At 38.4% G+C, this 24,401-nt stretch overlaps 1 protein-coding gene across 1 annotated transcript in view; it reads left to right on the plus strand.

The window, feature by feature from the left end:
- The first annotated feature begins 4,960 nt into the window (after positions 1–4,960).
- cfap299 (cilia and flagella associated protein 299) overlaps positions 4,961–24,401 on the plus strand; it is a 68,105-nt gene continuing 48,664 nt past the window's right edge. The window contains exons 1-3 of the mRNA XM_055039481.1: positions 4,961–5,068; positions 6,633–6,775; positions 19,974–20,064. Of these exons, the coding sequence (XP_054895456.1) occupies positions 4,961–5,068; positions 6,633–6,775; positions 19,974–20,064 (342 nt within the window). The remainder of the gene's footprint in view (positions 5,069–6,632; positions 6,776–19,973; positions 20,065–24,401) is intronic.

Genomic DNA, 24,401 nt, shown 5'->3' on the forward strand with positions numbered 1-24,401 from the left:
AAAACTGTTTTTATGTGTCAGATGAACATCTTGTTTTATAATTCTTATATATTAAAAATAAAAAAAATCACAGAAAGCATGGCTGCATGAAAACAAATAAGTTGGTTCAAAGGATGAGGTTCTGATCAGTCCTGGAGAAGTTGGTTTGGATCCAATTAGACAGAACTTTCCATCATTTCACCCAAATGGTCCTGGACTGTGAGTCTAACGTCCTCCATGTCCTCTGTATAATAATCGAAAAAGTTATATATTTTAATAAATGACAAATGACAAATCCATTAGGTTTTCCTCTTTGCTTCACGCACTAACACATGACCGTAAACACATGCAACAGCTTCGGGTTGAAGAGTTAAATTAATCGGGTAGTTTGGAAACTAAAATATTTGATGTTCTTATGTAATTTTGCATCAATAATAAATGAACATAGGTTAATGCAGATTTGTGATTTTCCAACATCAATTGTTTGGTAGCAAAACAAAATCTCTAATAACAAAAAGGAACACAAACAAACAGCTCCTTCCACAATTATTAGCACCTTGGTAAAAAGAATTAAAGGTCCTTAAAAACAGCTTTTGTTGCAGGTTAACCTGAAACTTATATGTATATTTTGTTTGTTTTTTGTAAAATTCAACCTGTAATTTTAAGAAATGAACAATTAACTGATGGCACACTTAATGGAACCATAAGTTTTTTTCTATGAAATCAATGCAAAAACATTTTTTGCTTTTTAAAATTGATGAGATTAACTAGTAACTTTTAATTATTAACTCATCACTTCCTGTTTTTCTGGAATATAAATGATGTGAAGCACAGCTTTGTCTCCATAAAATACCTCAAGGGACACAGTTTTCACAGCAAGTTGTATTGGTATAGATAACAACATTAAGCTGCAGACACCCAAACATAGGAAATACAGTCAAACAAAGCTTTAAGTTATTACATACTTGTCTGTGGTTGTAGGTTTCCACTTTAATAGAAAACTCAAATCATGCAAACCATAAAGTATTTTTCTTTAGCTCTATCATGGCTCCCAAAGAAAAATCCCACCTGAGATACTGACCAACTGTCCCTCTCCTAACACTGAATTTGTTATAATCAGGCTGAAAACACTGAGACTCCCCTCTCAATGTGAAAGGTCACAAAAACTCAATTCATTTTGGAGACCGGCTGTCCCTTAAAAAAAAAAAAAAACAGAGTCCTGACCTCAGGACATTCCCTCTCTGTCATCAGCAGAGGGATAAAGATGCTGAGGAGGATTGGAGCCGTGGTATCAGATGGCAAACAGCCGTGGACTGACCATGAAGGAAGGAAACAAACATTAACTGACTGTAAAAAACGTAAGGTAAAAGGGGCTCCCTTATTAAACACATCATGTTTACATTAATAACTTGTCCTACCAGATTCATTTGAATATTTTTTTATTTTCAAAACATTCATTACTCCTTTTATTTTAAAGTGTTTTATTTTTTTTAATAAAACATAAAAAGCAACCCAATTTCACCTTGTGATATGTATACTCTGAGACCTGGAGTGAATTTAAAGCGTTAGTCCTACTGCAGAGAGGTACACATTCTGTGAACGTGAGCAAAAATATCTGGGATTTATGCATAAGATAAATGCGTAAATAAAATATCCATATCCTGCAAAATATTCCCTTTACATCCACACTTAAATGGGAAAATCGTTGAAAAGTTTTTGTTTTTTTTTTGCTTCTTTTCCTGATGAAAGTGGCTTCAAAATATTCAGAAACTGTATATGAGTTGTTTTTTTAAGGAAAACAACTGTATAAAGAAAAATCTTTAATGCAATACAAATATTAAAGTTTTTGTGGATGACCCTATCAGATGCTGCACAGGGCATCTGGGAAAACGATTCTGCTCCTTGTGTGTATTCTACTGACTCATTTCTATGAATGTCTAATTGCTTTTCAGGCTTTTTACTGAAACATTAGAGGATATTATATCTCACTGTAATCCCAAGGTGGTATTTAGAGAGGGTCCATGGTGCTTTAATGACAGAAAGATATGTGTGCTGACAGGTTTGAGAGAGTGGATCTTATCTGAAACCTTTGGGACCGTAACTTTTTTTTTCTTTTTTCTTTGCTTTACATTAGTGTAAAACATTCCTGACTCTGTCTCACTCACCAGGATCCTCCCTTTGCTGGCAGAGGTGCAGATTGGTGGGATTTCTCCTCTCTTGGAACATTTGACCTCATTCACATTTGAAGTTGTTCAATCAGAGAAAGAAAACATTGTGATTCTCTTCTGATGATGCATGAACAGCCAAACCTCACGTTGAGTTTTAAAGGCTATGCTGAACATCCAACAGTTTCATGGATGTTTAGAAGTTAAGAAAATGTTTGGTTTTTACTGGAGTTGTGCATAATGTTACAGTAATCAGTCAAAGAAGCAAATAGAAAGGGAACTATTATAGCAAAATCACATAATCACTAGCAACATTCTTCATTTTTCATATTTTCCTCTGAGGCAGCCAGACAACTGTTTAATATTTTAGTTATGATAGAGTTTCTGAAGTTTTTCTTTGGACTTCAGCTGCTTTTTTACCTCCCTTCCTCTCATCGACGCTCCATTTATGATCTCATTTAGTAGCCAAATATGTAACAATCACACAATTAAACCTGCTGCTTCTTTGGGTTCATCTTTAAAGATCGTCATGCAAGCTTTGTCTAATTTCTGAGGTCAGACAGTGTTTTCTTACCCAGAAATAAAATCCCACTTAATTATTGAGTAATGCAATGAAAAATAAATGTGTAACCTGTGCCGTTCTCATTCTGAGCTGAACTGTCTTCTCTGCTCTTTTGCATTGCATGTTGTAATGACTTTGAGAAGATTTGAGGGACTTGATTCTCGAGCTGATGTGCATATAAACCAAATGCTACCTCCTTATTTTTCCTATTCTGGGAGCAAAGACTGATCAGGAAATGCGTTTATTAACCATTTATTAACTTACAGACTTAAAAACAAGATTTTAACAGCCTTTCTTTATTAATCAGTCTGTTCATTTTTCAGTGTTGGTCAAGAAAAATCCTCCATGAACTTTTCTTTCTCCTGTTTTCTCAAAATTATGCCATTGAAAATGTCAGTCTTAGTCCATAACTCACCAAAGATTCCTGATCTGCTCAGTAGTTTTTGTTCTTGCTGGGTGAAGTTGAATGTTAATCTTTAACTTCTGAAGCAAAATATAAAATTAAAATTAAATTCTGTCTTACATTCATCAAGATGAAAAAAGGTTTTTTTTTCACCTTCTTTTGGACAGACTGACTCAGAAAGTCAGAAATTCTGTTTATGTGGTGGCAAAAATGTAGAGCTTGAATGTAGGGAAGACATGTTATAATAGGAAGAACTTTTAGAAGTTTAATAAAAGTGGCCAAAAATGCAGCCCTGAAGAACCCCATATGTGATCTTTGTTCACCCAGATTACCAAACGGCATCATCTGAACCAGTGTACTCCAGCATCAGCAGCTTACACCCACTGATCCAGTCCATCAATCAATAATGAATTGATCAGCAGGAGTAAACGGTGAGCAGCAAGTGTCTGAAACAGCTGAAGCCGCCACTGTGAATCATGTTGCTGATCTGCAGAACTCTTGATGAACAAGATCCACTTCCTACATCAGACTCTTTTTCTTGGTTGAACAAACCAGAGGACCCCTGAAAACCGACTCTTAAATATACACTGTGGCAGTAAATGACAGCCACAGGACAGGTGGGCTGATTTACATATTAGGATGAGGTGAGCTGGGGAGAATCAGCTCAGGATTAACAGTCTATCATTTAATCCAGCATTACAGAGGTGCAGAATGTTGACCATTTCTGCAGATGACTAACCTTCACTGACACTTTTTCATGTCTAACAGATTGCCATGTTCCATAATTGTCACTGAAAAGGCATTTTTCCCACCATCCAGCAGGGGATGCTGCAGCAGCTGCCACATACAGTCTGAAACAAGCTGCATTCTGTCAGCCTTTGTTTAATCCTGTCTCACAGTTAAATCTAACTTTGGATAAAAGAGCAAGATTAAAGTTCTGGGCACAAGTTTAGACCACAGCTGCTTCTTTTTGCCTTTCTTTGTAAGAAGAAAATCGTTTAAATTGGTTTGATTAGTTGTCTGGGTTTCCTGAGGGTCTTTCAAAGTCACTTTCTATCTCCCTTTCTGCTCGTCTTTACCTTTTTGTGGCAATATATTGCTTAGTGGGTCAACAAATGACAAAAGCAAATGAAAATATGGAGAAAAAAAGAAAGGTGAAACTTAGAAACAACTCTCTACAGGAGATGAACAGGATCTGAATGTCTTCATAAAATACGCGGTGAAAAAATTAAGCAAAGATCCAACAGAACTGGAGAAATGGCTCATTGTCCCAAATACAGTTTTTTTTATTTCTTAGTTTATCTGTTTCTGTTGTCATTGCCAAATCCATTTTCTTTTCCTGAAGTTTGTTTTTGTGACAAGGACTAGGCAACAAAGAACCACAGATACAAGTTAAACCTTGAATTTAAGTCTCAGAGCTGTTAACTCAAATGTTTTGTAAATTGTAGTGACTCTGGACTAAAGACAATCAGGTATTGCACCTGCAGACCTCACACATCCTGGACACAGATGACTTAGCCTTTTGCCTTCAGGGTGGTAATACAGTAAAGAAAAAAGTGTTTTTTTTTCACCTTTTTATCAGAAAAACATTCAATCCCATTAGCAATTACATCTGGCGCGTTTTACTGTTTTTACACATTAACTTTTCACTTATTCAATGCATCCCGCCTGCTGACTGGTCTTATGATAAAAAGATAGTCAGTGGTCATAATGTTCTGCTTACTCTGTGGGTCTGTGTCGAATGAAAACTGTAAACCTTCATCCTTCAAGTCATAGAGCGCCTTAAGACCATCATTGAGGTCACTTCCGCTTCCCCAACGCGGTTGCTACGGCAGCACTTTCAAACAAAAGATGGAGTTCAACAGAGCAGAGCGCTTTTACGATTTCCTCGCCAACTTTAAAGACTATGAAGATTACCTGGACTCGAAAATCACTCCAACGGATTTATATTATTTAAAAGTAAGTGATATGAAATTAAAAGTCATATCCATGCCATTGGTCACTGCGCGGTTTGAGGCATTTCTTTCTTTCTTCTCGGATTTACCGGGACCTTCTTCTCATTTCGGCGTGTTTTAAACATTTCGTGTCAATTTAAGAGCAAAGTTCACACCAAATGTTTGGAGGACGGCGACAAGCCGACGATTGTTGGGGTAAAAAATGTCTCCAAAAGGCCATTAATGTGCTTCCTCGGAGCTCTACTGTTCAAAAAGCATGCAAAATGTTGGCGAGATATGAAATAAAAATGTGGCTTATAAATTAAACAAAAACGCTTATGTGAAAAATTGTTTTTGTTAAAAAAATAACTTTCACGTTTAAAAGTTTTGTTGTTGTAGTAACCGCTAATGTACACTAGATGGCAGCCACACACAGGTTCAACCAGCCACTTTGAATCCAGAAAACCTTCACGTGCTGAAGCAGGTAGTCATTTTGAACTTTAGTTAGTTAGTTGGGTCTAACTAATTATATGAACTCACCGACAGGTCGTATTTGTGCTAATGTCTGCTCTTCCATTATATGAAAATCACTGATTAAACGGTATTAATCTCATAAGGATTAAAATGAATAATTTTGCTTGTGTCCAGCAGATGGCGCACCTGCTAATGATATGTGGAGTTTCTCCAGCAGTTTGTTTGAACACCTGTGTCCACAAAGAGAAGAGACCAACTCATATCTGACCTGCTAATCCAACTCAGTCCACCGTGTGTTGTGACTCCAGGTCACAGGTCACCTAACCTCTGCAGAAAGGCAGACCTCTGATAAATCAGCTTATTATAAACCTATTTGTTCACATACTGCGGTCTTTAGGTCGTGTCGGAGTGAATGCTTTATGCACAGAGAACTGAAGAAGTTAAAAATACATGTTCGAGAGTCACAGAGTATTAGTCCAGGTACTGTTCTGCTGCTTTTAAATAGACTGATTCAATGAGTCCCAGAATAACGACACAGATTTTTAAGCCAATTTTCAGAGCAGCACATGTCTGAAACTCATTTCTGGTGCGCCACATCAAAGTTAGAGGAAAATAGAACTTTTCCTCTTGGATCCCAGCTGGGGCTTGGGGTAAATGGACATGTGGCAGATGCTTTGATCTAACAAGCCACTGGATTTGACAGCAAGATTAGCTTTTTAGATGATGACTTTATGGCTTGGCTTCAATGACGTTGGGTCTGCAAACGGTGATTAGAAAAAATCCACGCAGAAACACGCTCGCTTGCACACACACACACGGAAACACATGCACATTTAGAGCATGAATGAGTCTAAGAAAAGGCATCAAATCACACACACACACACAAAAACAAATTAAACCTTGTGGTGACGCATAGCAGGTTTTGTGCTTTATAATTTGGGCGTGGTAGTGAAATAGCTTAAATCTGCACACACCAGCACGACAAACAAATTCTAAACATTGGCTAAAACTGTGCCAAAAATCCAAGAGGGACAATTCCTGACGATGTCCAGCTCAAACTCCAGGCCTTCCCGTCTCTCACTGCCTGACTCCTCACCTTTCCTTGTCTGTTGCAGAGTAGGGAGTTGGCCCGCAAGCTGGTGGAGCACAGCCACAAGGGCATGATCCTGAGCAGGGAGGAATTCGAGGAGAGGAAAGCAGCTGCAGAGGCTGCAAAGGCTGAACAGAGCAGCGTTTTCTACAGCAGGAGCCGCCCAATGTGAGTTGGCTTCTCGGCAAAGCGTGCTATCTGAGTGACTAACAGGATGCACACAAACCACCTGCTAATTTCACTAATATCGTAAATTCTTCTTCTATGTTTGATAATTTTTTTACTCAGTAAAATATTGAGGTTGTTTTAGTAAAACTTGAATTTGTAGAATTTGTTGGGAAATACAAAATCACCCAGAAAAATAGTTTTTCTGACATCTATGCTGGTAAATGATCAAATTACACTCAAATGACAGACACAAAACGCGCCAACACCAGACAAACAGCACTGTTCGAAGCTGGACCAAATCTTGACTCTTGTAGTAATCATTCCAGTTTGTGCTTTTTTTCGGATCTAGAGAAGGCTTCCAAATTTGCCTGTAGCGATTGTGGGTGAAGATGCAGGAATGCCTGGAAAGTTTGTATTTATAACTGGTTTCTTGGTAGTTAAAGTGAGATCTCTGAATGAGTTTTGTTCGGGGCATGTTAAATTCGTTTTCTGTTTGTGGTGTTCGAGGACAAAATCACAACGCTGAGGTGGAGTAGAGGATGTCTGGTATGGAAACATCAGGGTCTGATCTTTGCATTTTCAAAAAGCCATTCTGTTCACAGTCCAGATGGACGGATAGATGGAGGAGACGGATAGATGGAGGAGACGGATAGATGGAGGAGACGGATAGATGGAGGAGACGGATAGATGGAGGAGACGGATAGATGGAGGAGACGGATAGATGGAGGAGACGGATAGATGGAGGAGACGGATAGATGGAGGAGACGGATAGATGGAGGAGACTGATAGATGCAGGACGCCATGGATAGATGGATGGATGGATTGATTGATTGATTGATTGATTGATTGATTGATTGATTTGCTAGTCTTTTCAGTTTAAACTGTGTATATATTTAATTTTTCTGTTCTCTTTTTGTAACTTAGTGTGCAGGCAGATTTCCAGTTTCCCATTAGATCTATAATAAAGTTCCACATAATTTCACATGAGCTGAAGCAGTAAAGATAATACATATCCTGTCCAGTTTCTGGAGCGTTTGAAAATGACAGAAAAGCTGTGAAATTTAATAGCGAAATGTCTTGACAGATTTTTCTTCCTCCATTTTATGGTAAGATTCCTGTCTAGTTTTGACAAATAATCAAAATTCATTGGATTCTGTTCTTTTTTTTTTCTTAATCCTTACTTTTTTATATGTTGAAGAGAGGACAAAGGGGAGCATTTTATCATCTCCCCTACACATGTAGACAAGGTTTTTATTGGAGCACGGTGTCTAAATTCATCTAAAAGCTATTAGCATGAACAGGCCAAAACACATTCCTGCTAAGCGGAGTTTCCAGCAAACTGCCCTTCAGAGGAAAGTGATCACACAGATATTGTTCTCAGTTTCCACACAAACTTGTGGTTGTAATGTCTCCTTTGATGACAAGCCAGAACAGACAATTAAGAGCACACACACACACACCTACACACACAGGGCTTCAGAGTATCCAAACATTTACCTGCGAGGTTCTGAATCTGATTGAACCCTCAGATGCTTATCCAAACGTGCAGATGTCTCAGCGCTGTCCCCCGCCCTTCTCCCAGAAACGTCTGCGAACATCAGTGACACTGGTGAAATGGGAGCCTCCACACCTGCAGTTACAGTGATATTAGGGCTCAGAGCCTTTCATCTTGTCTCAACAGGATCCGGGGAAATGTGCGGGAACATTGGGATGTTGTATACACACAGCAGTTTGCTCGCTCTCCAAGATCTACATCCATGCGGCTCCTTTGAAAGGCCCAGAGCGTGTTTGTGAGGTCCTAACGCAGCTTGGAATGCAGTAAAACAGATTTCCTGTCAACAGTCACGTGTTTTAATGGAATATTACACCAAAAATCTTTGCAGACATTTTAGACGTTTACGGGAAGTTAATTGGGAGGAAAGGAAAAGAGGGGAAGTTGGCTTTTCTTTCTCTGATGCTTCAAACTGACTTCAAACTGATGAATCATTTCATAACAAGAAGACTCATTTTTCCAGAAAGAATTTATGTTTTTATTCATTTAGATATTTGTTATGCATACAGAACTTTGCCTGTAATCAGCGATCCATTTGGGGCTCACAAGCAGAAGTGTTGCTTTTTGAGAACCTGTTTTCCTCAAAACACTGAGAAAATTTTCTTCTGAACATCAAATTGAAAGTGTCAGATTTTTAAAAAGCATTTTAACTCAAAGTATTCTTAAACTGGTCATGAAACATTTTCTGCCTCCCTACTGTTTAATTTTCTGAACAGAACTTGTCCTAATAGAAATATCCAACATGGAAACAGTAAGAATAGATTTTTCCTACACACTTAAAACACAAGCTTTTTGAAATTATTGTTCACACAATGTACAAACAAAATAAACAAGAGACCACATTGAGATATGTTTATGAACTTTATGCTGACTCTGTTATATTAGGTAGCTCCACTAATTTTTTTTTTCTCACAATTTCAGATTAAAGCAGTTTGAAATGACATTCCTAATATTCTAGTGTAATATTGAAGGCTCGCCGAAGCTTTACAGACTTTAAATTGTGAATCTTGATGAGTCATTTCAGCTCAGAAGTTTTTATTTTACAATAGACGGTCCAAGTCTGAACAAAACCCGACAGCCCCACTGGACAAAACGACATCACTTGTATGTTTTACACGACTGAACAAAATGCACCAAATGGGATTTTTTTTGTTGGTATTTTACATCTGTGCATTGATGATCAGAAAACTATTTACACTGAGCAACTTTTTTGGAAACCTAAAGATGAAGAGGGATTTTTCTCAGTGAGTCCAAACATGCATAAAAAAAGAAGAAATTAAGTTTGGCAATAAGCTAGCCAGAGTTCAGAGGTAAATTTGTTAAGTCTGGCAGATGTGGGATGCTGACATATTAAATATTCTTCAACAAATGATTAGTATTTTCTCTTCCTACAGATTTGTTTTTTTTTCAGTTGATTTACTCAGGATATTTCACATTGAAGGTGGGAAAAGTTTTGAAAGTATTTATCACAATCTCATTGCATTAATTCCTGAAAATCTGTCATTTTTACAAGCGTGGATAGACTTTTTACATCTACACAACAAATAGTGTTTTAAAGTCTCTCCACATTGTTGCAACCTTTGTTAAAAGGCTTTCTCACCTTTTCGTGTGAAGAGGAGGCGCAAACAAAATGAAAAATCTCAGTATTGCTACAGATCCACATGGAAAAGGCCTATAAACTGATCATCTTTCATTACTTTCCCATCTTTGGATATTGGATCTTGCAAAAGACTTTGACAGAGAGTTTGTTAACCGTAACAGTGCCATGTTTTGAGGCGTCTCAGTGCAGATTTCTCCTCCCTTTGTGATTTTCTGATCTGAACCTCATCACTTCTTGTTATAGTTGCTGTTTGAAAACACTGAAGCTTTGCCTCTGCAGTGTGACTGAAGGTAATTAGGACAATGCCAGATCAGAGCCTACAAACTCTACAGAGATGCCGTTTCATATTCAGGAAAAGAAAACTCCCTGCCACGTTATAGGATAAAGTTCAGTTCAGTTCTGTGTTTCTGCCTGTTGCAGTCTTTGTTATGAACCAGTTATATATTATATTCCTCTCTGCAGACTTTTGCACCTGCAAGCACATCGTCTTCTTTGCACTAGGCAGCATACTGTTTTGTGAATGCCATTCCCTTCCCTGTGGGCCTTAAACTATTCCTCCCAAGGCACATCTTTTTTTCACAGCTCTGTCACTGTTCTGCGTTTCCCCCCTTCCTTTCTCTTCTTTTCAGCCTCCCTGTGCTTTCTCGGGGCCTTTAGTGCCTGCAGGTGTATAAATAGAGCTGTTTTCAATTAAGGGCTAACCTCGCCTATAGCGTGCATCTGATCAGTGAATGCCCCTGCACCTGTGGTAATAAAATACCTCGGGGAGTGGAGATGGTGCACTGAATGCTAATCAGATGTTGCCCCGTTGTTGCCCTGTCTCATTTTTAACGACAGCATGCTCCTCCTGACAGCTCGGCTGTGAAAGGGAGGCGAAGAAGGGAGGAAAGAGGAAAGAGAGGTGGAGGGGCGCGAGCACACCACAAAAAGAACAAACAAAAGAGCCGGTGCTCTCATCAAACATAAGTGAAATCTAATACACGATTGAAAACGGAAACTTGGATGAATGGGATGCTTAGTCAGTTGTGTGGTTGTTTGGGTAGGGAGTTGTCAGAATGAGGGGATTGTTTAAGGTTTGGCTCCAATCTCAGGTTCAGGTTTGGCTCCAATCTCAGGTGGGTGAAAGTATCTGGTTCCAGAACACAGAACTTATTTTATCTGACATTCATGGAAAAACTAGAAGCTCGCAGCTTCAGCAGCAGAGACTCTCAGTGGCCGTCTTCCCTGTCGGTCACGTTTCCTGCATTTCTATTGGTCTTAATATTGTGCAAATTGGAATTAAATACACCCGTGGAAATACACTAAATTTGAAAAAAACAACTCACTTTTCAATCAAAAGTTTTGCTGCCAGGATGAGGTGTTTTTTTTTTTTTTTGTTTTTTTTTTTTGGTTGTGTTGAATTTAGTATTATGTAAATGTTGAAGGTTCCTATATTGCATCTCTACAAAATACAAAATGCTGCTCTACGTTTCCTAACATGTAAATATGAGCACATTTCCCCATTTTAGCTGATCAGCTGGTCCTTATTGTGTCAGAAGGGACTTTGTTGGAAATGGATGTTTCGTCAGAGGCCTAAAGCAATGGCTTGAGTCAAAATGTGACGTTATTTTGATTCTGATCTAACAATTGTTTCTACACTTTGTTACATGAGATGTTTATTTTATGTTCATCACATTGCTGGTTGCATGCGTTTTTATGTCTTTATGTATTTTAGAATGGATGAATGACTGACGTTTTGGGATCGGTATACAAGTACATGCCATTTACCATAGTCATTTTAAACATTTTACGCTTTTTATGTTTTATTGTTCTGTACTGTCATTACCTGTTGGCAGATTTACTTTGCTAAAGCTCAATTTGCTTAGATTTCTCTCTATAGAATTATGGATTCAAGTTGTTTGAAGGTGGCGCCATAATCCTTCCCAGATTGATGGGCAGCAGCAGTTGCTCCTCTTAGATTACTCCTTATGTCTTTAGTAGAAACACACAGATCATCAAATTGAATCAAAGCACCTGCAGGGGCAGAGGTGATGTTTAGTTAACCACCATCGAAGGTTGATTCTGTTTTCTCACAGGATCTAAGCTTAGTTAGTTTTATGTAGAGACTTTGAATTTGAAGTCTTCAGTTTTGTCTCAACCAGGAACAAGAGGAGGAGAGTCGGTGCAGAGCAGAAGAGAGGCCTCTGTTTCCTCTGCGCTCTGGCTCGGGCCCAGAAGTTCGCGGCAGCATAAGCGGCGACCTGGCGTGCGCACGTCGCTCCTGCGCGGCTTTCATGAGCCTCCCTGCGAACTCCCCACCGTTCCCGGCCACAGTCACGCTCATTGTCCATTGTGAAGTTACGTTTTCACAGTCCGCCTCAAGAATTCTCCGCCTCGCAGCTCTCTTTATTAAAAGTGAAGCTATCACTTGCGGTGCCAAGGAAAACCGGTGCCACAAGCGCACACAGTGAATGCATTGCTCTGCCGAACCAACCTCCAGATATGGAGCAGAAATAAGATTGTGAATGTGACTGACATGAGAAACATCATGAATCCGATCCCGAGCTGGCTTTTTTTTTTTTTTTTTTGCAAACCAAAACCCCCGCCACTCTCAATGGCCGCTGCGCTGGCGAGGGCCCTTGGGCAACCAGGTTGTGCGGTCTCTATTACATGTGCTGTCAGGCCAATTGCCTCCCTTGCACTTTGTGATTTTGGACGGGTGTGTAAATTTGGATCCCTCTCCCCTGCAAGCGCTGCTCAGAAATACACATCCTGCCAGGCTTCAGCTCACGACCACATCCTTCCATGCAACACACGCGTATAAATACAGCCCAGCAATAAGTGGGTGCAAACAGATAATGAATAACAAATTAGATGTTTCCACTTTTCAGATGCATTTCATCTTAATGACTTGTTTAAGGGACCATCTGTCATTGCTTGTAGGCTGCATGTGGGACGCCAAAAATAAAAAACAAAGCAAATGTTTTTGACTAAGTAATACTGAATCACTGCTTGCTTGTTGTTTCTGGAGCTTTCAAACAAATCTGACTGAAAGGTTTTACTTAATGTGGTCTGTTGTGCATTTCATATTTGATGGTGCATTGTGTGAACATTTCCAGCTGTCATTAATGTGGATTTGACCTGCAGCTACTGCCTTTTAAATGAACAAAACACTTTGATCTTTAGTCACACTCACCATGTTTTTTGTCGATACTGAATGAAATAAAGCTCAGCTTCGAACTCCCCTTGATGTTTTAGATCAGCACAGAAACATCTTAGCAAAAAGAACTATAGTGAAGTGATGCAACAACTTCATTAGGGTGCGATGCTTTGCAAAAGTATTTAGCCCCTCAAACTTTTCCGCAATCTTTCAAACTGCGTATGATTATGAAGTGGAAGGAAGAGAATACTGTTTTAAAATTTCTCTTCGTAGAATCACTTTTTGCTCATTCTTCTTTTAAAAACAGCTGAAGCTCAGTCAGAGGGAAAGGAGTATCTGTAAATATCTATATTAAAGCATCGGGGACTAAGCATGAGTGCAAACCATGCATGAGGCAACCACAATATCGATTAGATATTGTGGTTGCCATGTGCAAGTGCTCAAGACGTATCAACATTTTATAAGCACAAAGGAGTTTCTGCAAGGCACATTAATGTTCTTTACTGACTCAGCACTTTTGACATTCTGACATCGTTTTAACTTCAACCTCTAACATCTTTAGCCTTTCTGTGAGGCTGACAGGCAGAACTGTCAGCTTCATATTTGCTCTTGTCCACGCTGCAGATTTAGGATGGTTGTGACAGCCTCCAGGAGCAGGATCTCCTGCCCAAGGTCTTTTAATGACTAATTGTTTTAATTTTTTGGAATCTATGCTTGTGGTTTTGGGCAGAATTGAGCCTGCTGAACAGCTGCGCCCGGGTATAACAGGAGCTAAGAAATGGACCAGTAACAATGTTGTTCCTCGGGTGAAATTCTTCTCTAATCAGCAGCTGAAATGGCTTGAAAAATACGCTTAAATGATTTCATATGAGCTGTTTTGGATTACAATGTAAGCTAATAAACTGATGAGGAAGAAACCACAATGCTGACATGTGCACAACAGACAGTCATTTTCACATAAGAACCCGTTCTCTAATTTTAGGACTTGCATTTAGCCTAATTTTCTTTTTGTGTGCTATAAAGTTACTCCTGATTGAGTGGACATTTTTCTGTTTCTGTCTTCAACAACATCGTAAAAGTTAGGTGGAAAAACAACATCTTACCAAGTATTTTTGATCTGGCTTCTAGTGTTAATATCTAAGTACACTGGAAAAAAGACAAAACCCGTCTTCAGAGTTGGGTAGTAACTAGTTACATTTACTCACCTTTTTTGGAAAAATTTACTTTTACAATGCTTTAACTTTCACTTGAGTCATTTTATGGCGAAATATCACAACTCTTACTTCAGTAAAATGTCTGGATTGTTGACCCACTGAATGAAAAACAAACATATTTCAACCAAAAATTCACCAGACACAGACACACACCTGCAGTTTTTGTTAAAGTTTCAGTTTTTTTTTATTGAACAAAACTTTTTTTGAACGTTTTTCTTTTGGCTGATTTTGTTATTTTTTGCTCCTTGTGCACTTTAATCTTTAAAATACCAAAATTTCTACTTAACTTTCTATATTGGTTTATGTGATGATGTAATTTTTAAATAATAATTGATTGACGATTTGATCTGTTACTCAGTACCTAAGTAGATTTTTTTTACTAAGTAATGTTTATGCACTTTAGTAATTTCTTGAATGGCTACTTGTCACTTTTACCTGCGTAAAACATGCTGAAGTACTGCTGCTCTTACTTTGAGTACAATCTTTGGACCTCTGACTGTCTTACAAGTCAGGTTTCAGCAGGATTTATGAACTTGTTTTCAGTCAATAAATACTTAATTCTGAATAAACAACAAACTAGTTCCACTGACATTATGTTCTCTTATAACTAGTACATATTTGCCAATATTATAGAATTGTCAACTTAAAAAAAGCCTCTATATCTTGCTGAAAAATTTGTTTTATGTCAGCTCTGTCTTATTTTACGTGTTCTAAGACATTTGCAGTAGAAACTAGACAGAAATACATTGTCTTCGCGTTTTTGCAGTGTTCTGCTTTTTGTCACAAGAAAGACAATCATTTCTTTGGTCCTTAAAGTCGGCAGCACAGGACGTGCCACCTCCGCAACCCCAAAAGCCAAGGTGGCCGCAGAGCTGGAGAAAAGCTCAGGTAGAATATCCTGTGCAGCGCATGTGTAACTGATATGTTCAGTTCATTGTAATCAGAGGTGACAGAGGACTTTATAAAGAGCTTGAAATAAAGTAAACTGTCATGCTGTGTGGAATTTCCCTCGACATCCACCAGCCCAAAATAATATTTTTAAGAAGGTTCTCTTTCCCAAGCACTCCAAGGAAAAAGAAAAAAAATCTTAAGAAATCGCTGTTTTCCTAAGAGCTGCATTGTCGGAGCTGCAGGAGAATGAAGGCTTCATTCTTTTAATATGCAGAGCAGAATAAGAAATTATTGCAAAGTGTAACATCTGTTCCCCGTCTTGACATGAAACCCTCACAGAAACCACCCGTCGTCCAGTCGCTGAATATTTATTTGCAGAAAGAGAGCCACGAATTAAAGAGGAATGTCAGCCCTCAAAGAACCTTTTAATGGAATTCTATTAATTATACTGGGAGCTATTTGCTGCTGCGAATAATCACATGTGTGAAACGGGGGAAAAAATGAATGCAGATCAAATTTGGCTGTCAGGTTTGCAGTGTTGCGACATGCTGTGCAGTATCGGATTTCCGCAGCATTCCCTGTTGTAGGTGTTCCTCCTCAGAGGATTTGTCGTTGAAAAGATGACAAACCGGCCCTGCTGTTGGTCGCTGACACTTAGCTGAATAAATGTTGCTGGGTGACAGATTGGAGAGTAAACAGTACTAAAAAATTACTGGAGGCACTTGTGAGAGTCTGAGGAAGATGGAACAGGCAAAGCTTTGTTTGAATACTTTATCCCCAGAGGGAAATTCTTACTTTTGAAGTATAAATAATAGATGAAAAAAGATGCAAACTCATCAAACCAGTTAAAACTTCATTCAAACACCCAACAGTTTACAAACTGATCAGAAACTTGAAGTGTGGTTCCAATCCTCAGAGATCATTTATGGGATGTGCTTGTGGCTCTGAAACAAGAAATAAACAGTTTTAAGTGTTGCTATAATTATGCATTGTGTCATAAATACACAGGAAACAAAAAAAAACAATCAGTTTTACTGTCAGTGACTGGCTGTAGAGCAGCCAGTCCACAAGCGCCATTCATTTTCTTTGGTGCTGTTTAGCTGAAGCCCAAAGAGCAGAGAAAATGGAGACTGTGAATGTTAGCTTCTGCGGTAGCCCTGACAAGGTTTCTGCACTGCATATTAATGTACATTAAGTTATATTCTGTGTTTAAACTGTAAAATCAGGCAGTAATGAGTATTTTTAGAGGGGTGGTGGTCCAAAATATGAGGGATTTGACTACAAACCTGAATCATTTAATTTCTGTTCATTGTATGTAAAGTATTAGCTTAAAGCATCTTTCAGGGACCAAAAGCAACAGCAGAAGAAACCCCAGACTAACAATTTGCCTGAAATATCATTTTGACAACTACATTACTGTAGCGCAGTGGTGTTGCAGAGTTGCACAACCACTTTATGTGCATTAATATAAAATAGGTGAGCAACAATGCTGGTCAGAACAGGAGCAGAAAAAATGTCAGGTATCCAAAAGCTACCAAAGGTTTTGTGACAAACTTTTATTCACCACTGTGTGGCTTTATAATCTCACTGCAGGGTGCCAGTTTGGTATGTCTCCACTTAAAAGCATGTCTACTGACTTCCTCCTCCTTGCCATTCACTGTAGCGGTAGACTTTCACTACTTTGTGAGGACATTGTGCCAATGCCAGAGTTCAGGCGACTTAAACGCAGCATCATCTCTCTTCAGTGACTTTCAGTTGTCTTGTGCTCAATTACCAGCTATATATTATTGTGCTACTGATTTCTCCTCCGCGGGGAATATTGCAGCTTTTCCACACACATATCTCACAGAATGAACCAAGCAAAAGTGTTTTAAAGTATGTAAACGCAAAACTGTTGGTGTAATTATTGGAGAGAGTAAATAGTTTAAAAACTTCATTTCAGGCTCAGGAAAAAGGCCTCAGGGATTTGGAACGAAGTGGAGTGGAGTGTTTATACGCATGTAAACAGCTGCAAAGCACCCACAGCTGGTCACCCCCAACAGAGGCGCACAACGCATTACGTAAACTTCATCTGTAACACACACAGTATGGAAAGCCAAGAAAACATCGGACTGATTGGCTACTTTTGTTTTGTTTTAGCTTTTTACAGTTTAGAGATTCATAACATTTACATTTATATGCATAAAGTGGAGGGATGCATTTTTATTTGCATTACTGTCCAATGCCACGCTGGCCTATAAATATTTTTGATAATGTAATAATGAATGTATCAAATACATGTTTATACTTGGGATTCTGTAGCCATGTTTGTATAAATATGTTTAATTAAATACACAACCTGAGTAAATGTGCAAATTATTATTCAAAACCTAAATTAACTGCATAAATAAAATTCATTGTGTTTCTGTTTTATAAATTATTAAAGACTCTTTTATTAGAAACAGTTAGTTTGTTTTCTCAGATGTACCCGCCATGTTTCTACTTCCATCTTTGTCTTTAAGTTGAATGTGTTAAAATCATATGTAATTATTTCAGTATTTATTGAATAACTATAATATCTATATTCATACTCAAAAACATTCTCATTATTGGCAATCGAAATAAAAAACTAATTGGGGATCCTGGCATGAAGAAGCTTTTCAGAATGGGACATTAAACAGCTTCAATCTACATTTACAAGCATCTTGAATTTTCTGTGTTTCCTGGATCCTGTGAAACCAGACGGATGTTCTGAATGAACAACACGACAACAACGCAGGTAGTTTCCCTTTCTGGTTCGTAAAAACGTTTCTCTTACAGGACAGATGTTCTTCTTGCATACGAGTTGTTTTCACCAGGCCAGATGATGACTGTTCAGCTCCCTCCTCATTTTCTCCTCATTTTTCCTAATGATGTTGCCCACCTGCCTCACCACAATCCTAAAACAAGACACTTAAAAAGCCAGGCTCCTTAATGCCGAGTCATTAGGAACTAATAACCATCATTTCATTGAAACTTCCTTGTTATCCCTCCTAAATGAGGCTTGATAAGAAATTTGTTAACTGACGGAAATCTCCACATGTTTACGGCGGAGAATCGTTCGCTCTCTGTGACTGTGTGTTGCTTGTGCTACTGGATGGGGTAACCCCGGTTCCTTGGCTCCTCAACACCTGTGTTTACTTTGGGGCCTCGGCCCCCGTGACCCAGCAGCAATCCTTCACTCACTCAGAAGATGGAGTGAGGTTTTAGCCTCCAAATATGTGCCGTCTCTGCGCTTTTACCACCGTGAGATTCCTCTAACACTTTCACAACGAGCCACAGGCCAAACTTAAAGTGTGAGTTACAATCCTATTACAAATTTCTGGGAAATGTAACGACTCTTTTCCTTTACTGTGATGTTAATCCAGGCTAAAATAAATATTTGGCTGTTTGTCTGTGCTTGATGTGGCACTTCTGGAATTCACTATGAAATTGGAAGTAAAGTTTCAAATCTAACATGTCTGATTTTTGGACAAGCAATTTAAGAAAATGCTCTCAGATTCCACAGCCTGAGTTTCCATTGCGCTGCAGATACAGAACTGTAGATAATTATTAATGGAGGTAATATGTCTCATAGGCAGTATGAGGACTCAAATATTTAAAATATTTGTAGAAAATTGAGTCAAACATTATTTATGCCACAGCATAAATTGGGTTTAAAGTCAATTTAAAAGTCAATCTCTCCATCCTTCCAACTTACTTATTGTGACTGGGAGTAATATTATTAATTAATCACATGCAATGTTGACATTTTGGGAGTGATGGTGACATCAAAAAATTAGAGTTTGTAATGAAAATGCATTGCTAAAAGGTCTTTAAAGTTTTTATTTGGACTTTTCTTGCTTATTTAAACTCCTTTATTTCCATTAAAGTGTTGATTTCATTCATACTTTAAGAACTTCAAACACGATAAAAGTACTTTAGCTGTGAAAAAAAGTATTAAAAAGTATGTGGGGTTTTATGTTTGCATGCATATTAATGGAATATGTTATGAAAAAGTATTTATTTGGGATTTTTTTTAAAACCATAATGTCAAAACTGCTTAAATTCCCAAAGTTGCAAAATAGTGAGACATAAAGAACAGACACAAACGATGCTTGTAGCATGTGTCACTGTCATATTTTAGTTTATTGTACTAAATAAAAATCACCAACTGATAGGTAATCATCTTTTTCTGCATAGCTCTTCTGCTTCATCTTGAACCGTCTCCAGCGGCCCGTTTGCAGGCGTTAAGATGTGGATCTGATGAATGTTGTGTACTGTCCGCCGTGGCCGCGTGCCAGACTTCTGTTGCTCGTACCGCACTGTGAACTGTTCAAATATAAGTGCCAGTGTTTTTTCAGGTGTGGATCCATTAGTGTGCGCCAAAATCCATGTTTCTATGGAAACAGCTTGAAGCCAGGAGGAGAAAGCAGCCACGGAGTCGTGTGGTTTATAGTTGTGGATTTATGTTTCCTATGAAGAAAATTATGATAACGAGGAAAACCTTTAATGGTGAATTATATTTGGTGTTGATAGTTTAACAGCTACTTGTCAAGAAGCATGTATTGTGTTAACAAAGCCAGTGTGGAAAAATCACTTCCCAGATTCAAAGGGACAGATTTATTTCTATTCATTGATTTTTTTATTTGTTAATTAATAAAGTTGAAGCAGAATCAGAGGATAGCACTCTGAGGGGTTTAACATGTAAAATCCTCCCATAAATGAAGAACCTCTAAATCTTCATGCGACTTTTTTCAAGTTTAGAGAAACATTTCAAGCCTTTTGAGTGTTGTCTTTTCCAGGACACTGGCAAGTGCAGGAAAGGAGCTCAACGATAACTTCCTGAAGGCCCTGGCAGAGCGAGAAGAGGCCAACCGCAGTGGGAAAATGACTGTGAGTACATTATTACACCACTCCAATTGCTACGTAATGGGATTCCCCTCAAATATTTCTGCAATTCCATTAGGATGGAAACAAAATCCATACTGTGTCAAGCTGAGTGGAACTGGCCCTCCCTCCCAGTTCCAGTCCCTCCCCAAATACCACCAAAGCCAGCTGGCGGCCCCCTTTCCCAACCATAAGACCCCCTCACTAAAACCACCTTGTTCTTAGATTAAACCACAATGATAAATATTAAAGGGGCCTCATCCTAATCCGCACATCATATTTCAAATTTAAGGAATTTCATAATTCCTCTGTATAGTTTATATGATTTTACTCCACATCACCTAAATAGAGTTGCTCTTCAAACACATTTAAAGGTGTTAAATAAGGTTTAACAATTTATTTTTATCTCCTTTTCAATTTTATCATCTTTAGAAATATTGGAGAACTGTGTCTAAAAAAACAAATCTGTGTGTTTTTGCAAAATATTATAATAATGGCCAAACTTTGCAATGGAAACTTTTTTATTGCCTAGTTTTGTTACTTCTCATCTATATGTTGAACTGATTGCACAGAATAAAACCCTAAAACTTCACCCTGAACATGTAGTAAGCATTAATGTTCCACAGTAGACTCTTGGTAAATCCACAAATGCTGAGGCGCCATATAGAAATGCTGGAAACTTTCTGTGTCAAACACCAAATATACATTAACATGCATTAATACGTACAGTGGAAACAGTCTTGGTGGACCACAGAAGCTAACATTCACAGTCTTCTGAATCTCCGCTCTTACAACCAATGAGCAGTCAGAAAAATAAATGGCATCTCTGGATTGGCCGGTTTACAAACAAGAACCAATAGCGTGTCAAGTAGCGTTACCGAGTTGTTTCGGCTTTCACACCTGCATTTTCTTTAAAATTTTTAAACTCACTCTCTGAAAAAAAAAGCCTGCAAATATGTGAATCTACATAAACTGAACCATGAATAGGTGCATCATGGCATCCCACCATCACAGGCTATTCAGCCTGGATTTGAACCCAATACTACTGTGTGCAGCTTCCTCTCAAAATTTTGACAAAATGAATGTGCAAAAACTAAATTTTAAGACCTTTCTGCATGGAGTTTGCATGCAGAAATATATCAGAAGGTTGCACATGGTTGTCCTTCTGTTGTCCTGTAAAGAAAAACTGTTTTGTTGACTTTGAACTCGGCTTCAATGTTGTTTGGATTAGTCAGATCATTTTTGGTTAGGTCATTCAGTGATTCTGCTTTCAATAAGGAGCTGTTTTGTTCAGCAAGTTGTAAGAAAATAATGTGAAGGCCTTAAATTTTGACTTCACGTCTGGACTCAAAGCAGATGTTTAATCCAAACAGATTCCTCCACGCTTTCACCATTAATCAAAATCATATGATAAAAAGTTTATGGACCATTAAGACCCTCTGAGGGATGCTACTGAGAGATTGTCCAGGTGGTGCTGATAGGTTGGCCTGCAGTGGACAGAGGGGCAGATTGCAACAGAGGTGGAAGCAGTTCTGATAAATGCCCACACTCCAACACACTCAGCCAGAAAATCCCTCTTCAAAGATCCTCTCCGAATAACAAAGTTTATGCGCAAAGACTGTCCAGGAATGTGGATTTTTTACTTGGAGGAAATGTTCTGAGAGTTTAAGAATATCTGGGTGGAAAACGCTTTAGTGGTAATCAGGTTGATCTTAGTTTTGACTTGGGGCGATGAAGGGATTATGCATGTGGTTCTTTACCCTGCATCAGTGCTGATGGACTTCAAATGATTCACTCCCAAGATGCGGGAGTAAAAACAAGTGGAGTTTTGTTTCACCTCCGTTTACCTGACCCTGCAGGCTCAGCAACCAGTAGATCGCATGAAGCACATAGCAGAAGAAGAAGTAACACCAAAGGATTCTCCCGGCATCTTTACTGTGGAAACATTAACACTTTAAAACTTCTGTTTTTATTCTATAGAAATACATTTAAGTTAAATGATTTTGCAGAAAATAAAACAACAAGCCGGCTATTGCAATGTGTATCACCAACCTTGCTCTGCTGACACAATATTTTTCCGGCTTGTTGGAACTTTCTTGGTTGAAAAATTGGATCTGGAAGATGCTTGTATTCCTTTGAGCCCCATTCGTTTAAAGTTAAAGCCACATTTGTTCGCTTAATGCTTCTTCTCTTTGAAACTGTTTGTGTAACAGGTAATCTTAATGCAGTTTGACGAGGCTTGACCTCATTGGTATATTTACATTAGACAGATGTATTCCAGGCAGCGCTTGCACATGTGTGCAGGCGTGCCATATCTCGTTTCAGGCATTTATTTTGTGCTGCAGGAATAGTTTGTGAAATTTTAATTGCAATTTGCCAGTAGGCATATATCAAAGTGATGTTTATACATATGTAAAACATGTTCTGTTTGCATTGTAACAGCTGCAACAAATTGCAAACAATTATGATTTATGAAGAAGTTGAGGAGCAATAATTTTTTTTCTCTCTCCACTCAGAATCCACTTTACAAAATGGTCGGGGTAGCCGTGTTTATCTTTAATTTGATAGTAAGACCACCCAGCATTTTAGAGATCTCTCTCTTTTCTGACAGTTTTTTAAAAGCATATTAAAAACATGACATAAGCTCCTATCTGCTGTCCTCCTTGAACCAAAGGATCCTTCATGCTAACACATTCCAGCTTCTCATATCTGCACATTTTTGTACTCTAATGGGAAGCAGTCATTTTTCCAACACATGCTCCCACTTTCCACGTTATCTTTTTAATGTTTGCACATTTTTGTTTCTTTAGGTGTCTCATTCATAGCACTGTGACGTACTAACTGGTTTTAAAACAAAAGAAAGGGGCAAAAGTTCCTAGCACACTTAACACCTTGTAAAAGTATTCATTCCTTCAACAATTTTCCATTTTGTCATGTTAAAGTCACAAACTTTCGGTGATACTGTAAATGTTGAACCACTGGTTGTCACTTCCCTCCTCATTTTGCCGACTTGATGGCATGATGAGGTAATACAAGATGGTGACAAATAATTTTACAAATAAAAATCTAAGATAGGGAGGAATTTAGTTTCCTGTACTCTGTGTAAAGTTATAAATATCTGCACCATGTAGTCAGTGAGAATCATGATCGGTAAAAAAGAAAAAAAAAAAAAGTAGGTCAAAGATGGAAAATATTCAGTTCACATGATGGTCTTATTACTTTTGCATGACTTGAGAGCTCTTATTCTTTCCATTATTCTATTAAGGCCTGACTAGCAAATATTCTATCTACAGATTCCTCCACCTGAGCTGTGGATCTCTGCAGCTCCTCCACAGGCCTCTTGGCTGTTTTTTATTATTATTTTTTTTTTTGCACACTGCTCTTTTCTTCCAGCCTAAATGTTCTCTGATGCTCAAAACTTGGGATATAATTTTAGAAGCTAGCGCTGCTTTAAACTTCTGCACCTGTCTGAAGGTTCCTTGGTTTTTAAGATGCTGTTTGTTTTGTAAATTATATTTACTAACTTTACTAGATAAAATGTAATAAAGTTCAGCAATTATTATTTTTTCATGCAGAACTACTGTATTATCTTGAAGAAATTAAGATTGTGGCTTGAACTGTCTTGTTTTGGCTTTGGTAGTGGAAGGTTGATACTGGTTAAAATTATATTTGTCAAAAATGATTCTTATTGTGTTTATTTCTTTTTATCAATAAGTTCTTTTCCTCCATCAGAGAGCTTCTGTTTTGTTGCTCCTTTATGTCAGTCTCAGCATTCAGAGTCAGGCTGAAACTACACGTGTTAATACAATTGTTAGGCGTCTTTGTGACTTACAAAAGATTGAAAGAACTCTTTGTATGGAGTCCCATCTGGTCGCTTCTCTTGAGAATAGTAATTAAACTCCATGAAATCATTCAAACTTACAGCCTGAATGCATTTCGTGTTTTTGTTTTCCAGTGAGGAGTCAGGTTTGGTGTGGATGAGCTTTCAGAGTCTGCCCTTTATTGTGCGTTGACTTTTCAGGGCCTGTGGCAAAAGCTGCTTCCCTGGCAGAAGTCACTAAACAAACAAAAGCTGCACCTGGGCAGCTTTTGGCTTTATTTGCGCTGGGTAAGGCGTTCTTTTAATCAAATCCAGGTCACACCTGGACAGGATGCCTGAGGGTGTCCATTGTTGGAAAGTTCGCCTTTAAAGCTGGAGGTGTGGTGCCAACACCTGCCCTCCTCCCTGGTTGATAGCAGTTGATCAGGATGAAGAACGGAAACTTAAAGGAAGTCAGTGATGAAGCAGTGAAGCTCACTGTTGTCTCCAAATGTGATTAATTTGGTTGTGTAGATTGTGTAGT

Source organism: Poeciliopsis prolifica, unplaced genomic scaffold, assembly GCF_027474105.1.
Source record: "Poeciliopsis prolifica strain line A6 unplaced genomic scaffold, Auburn_PproV2 SCAFFOLD014, whole genome shotgun sequence".
Classification (NCBI taxonomy): Eukaryota; Metazoa; Chordata; class Actinopteri; order Cyprinodontiformes; family Poeciliidae; genus Poeciliopsis; species Poeciliopsis prolifica.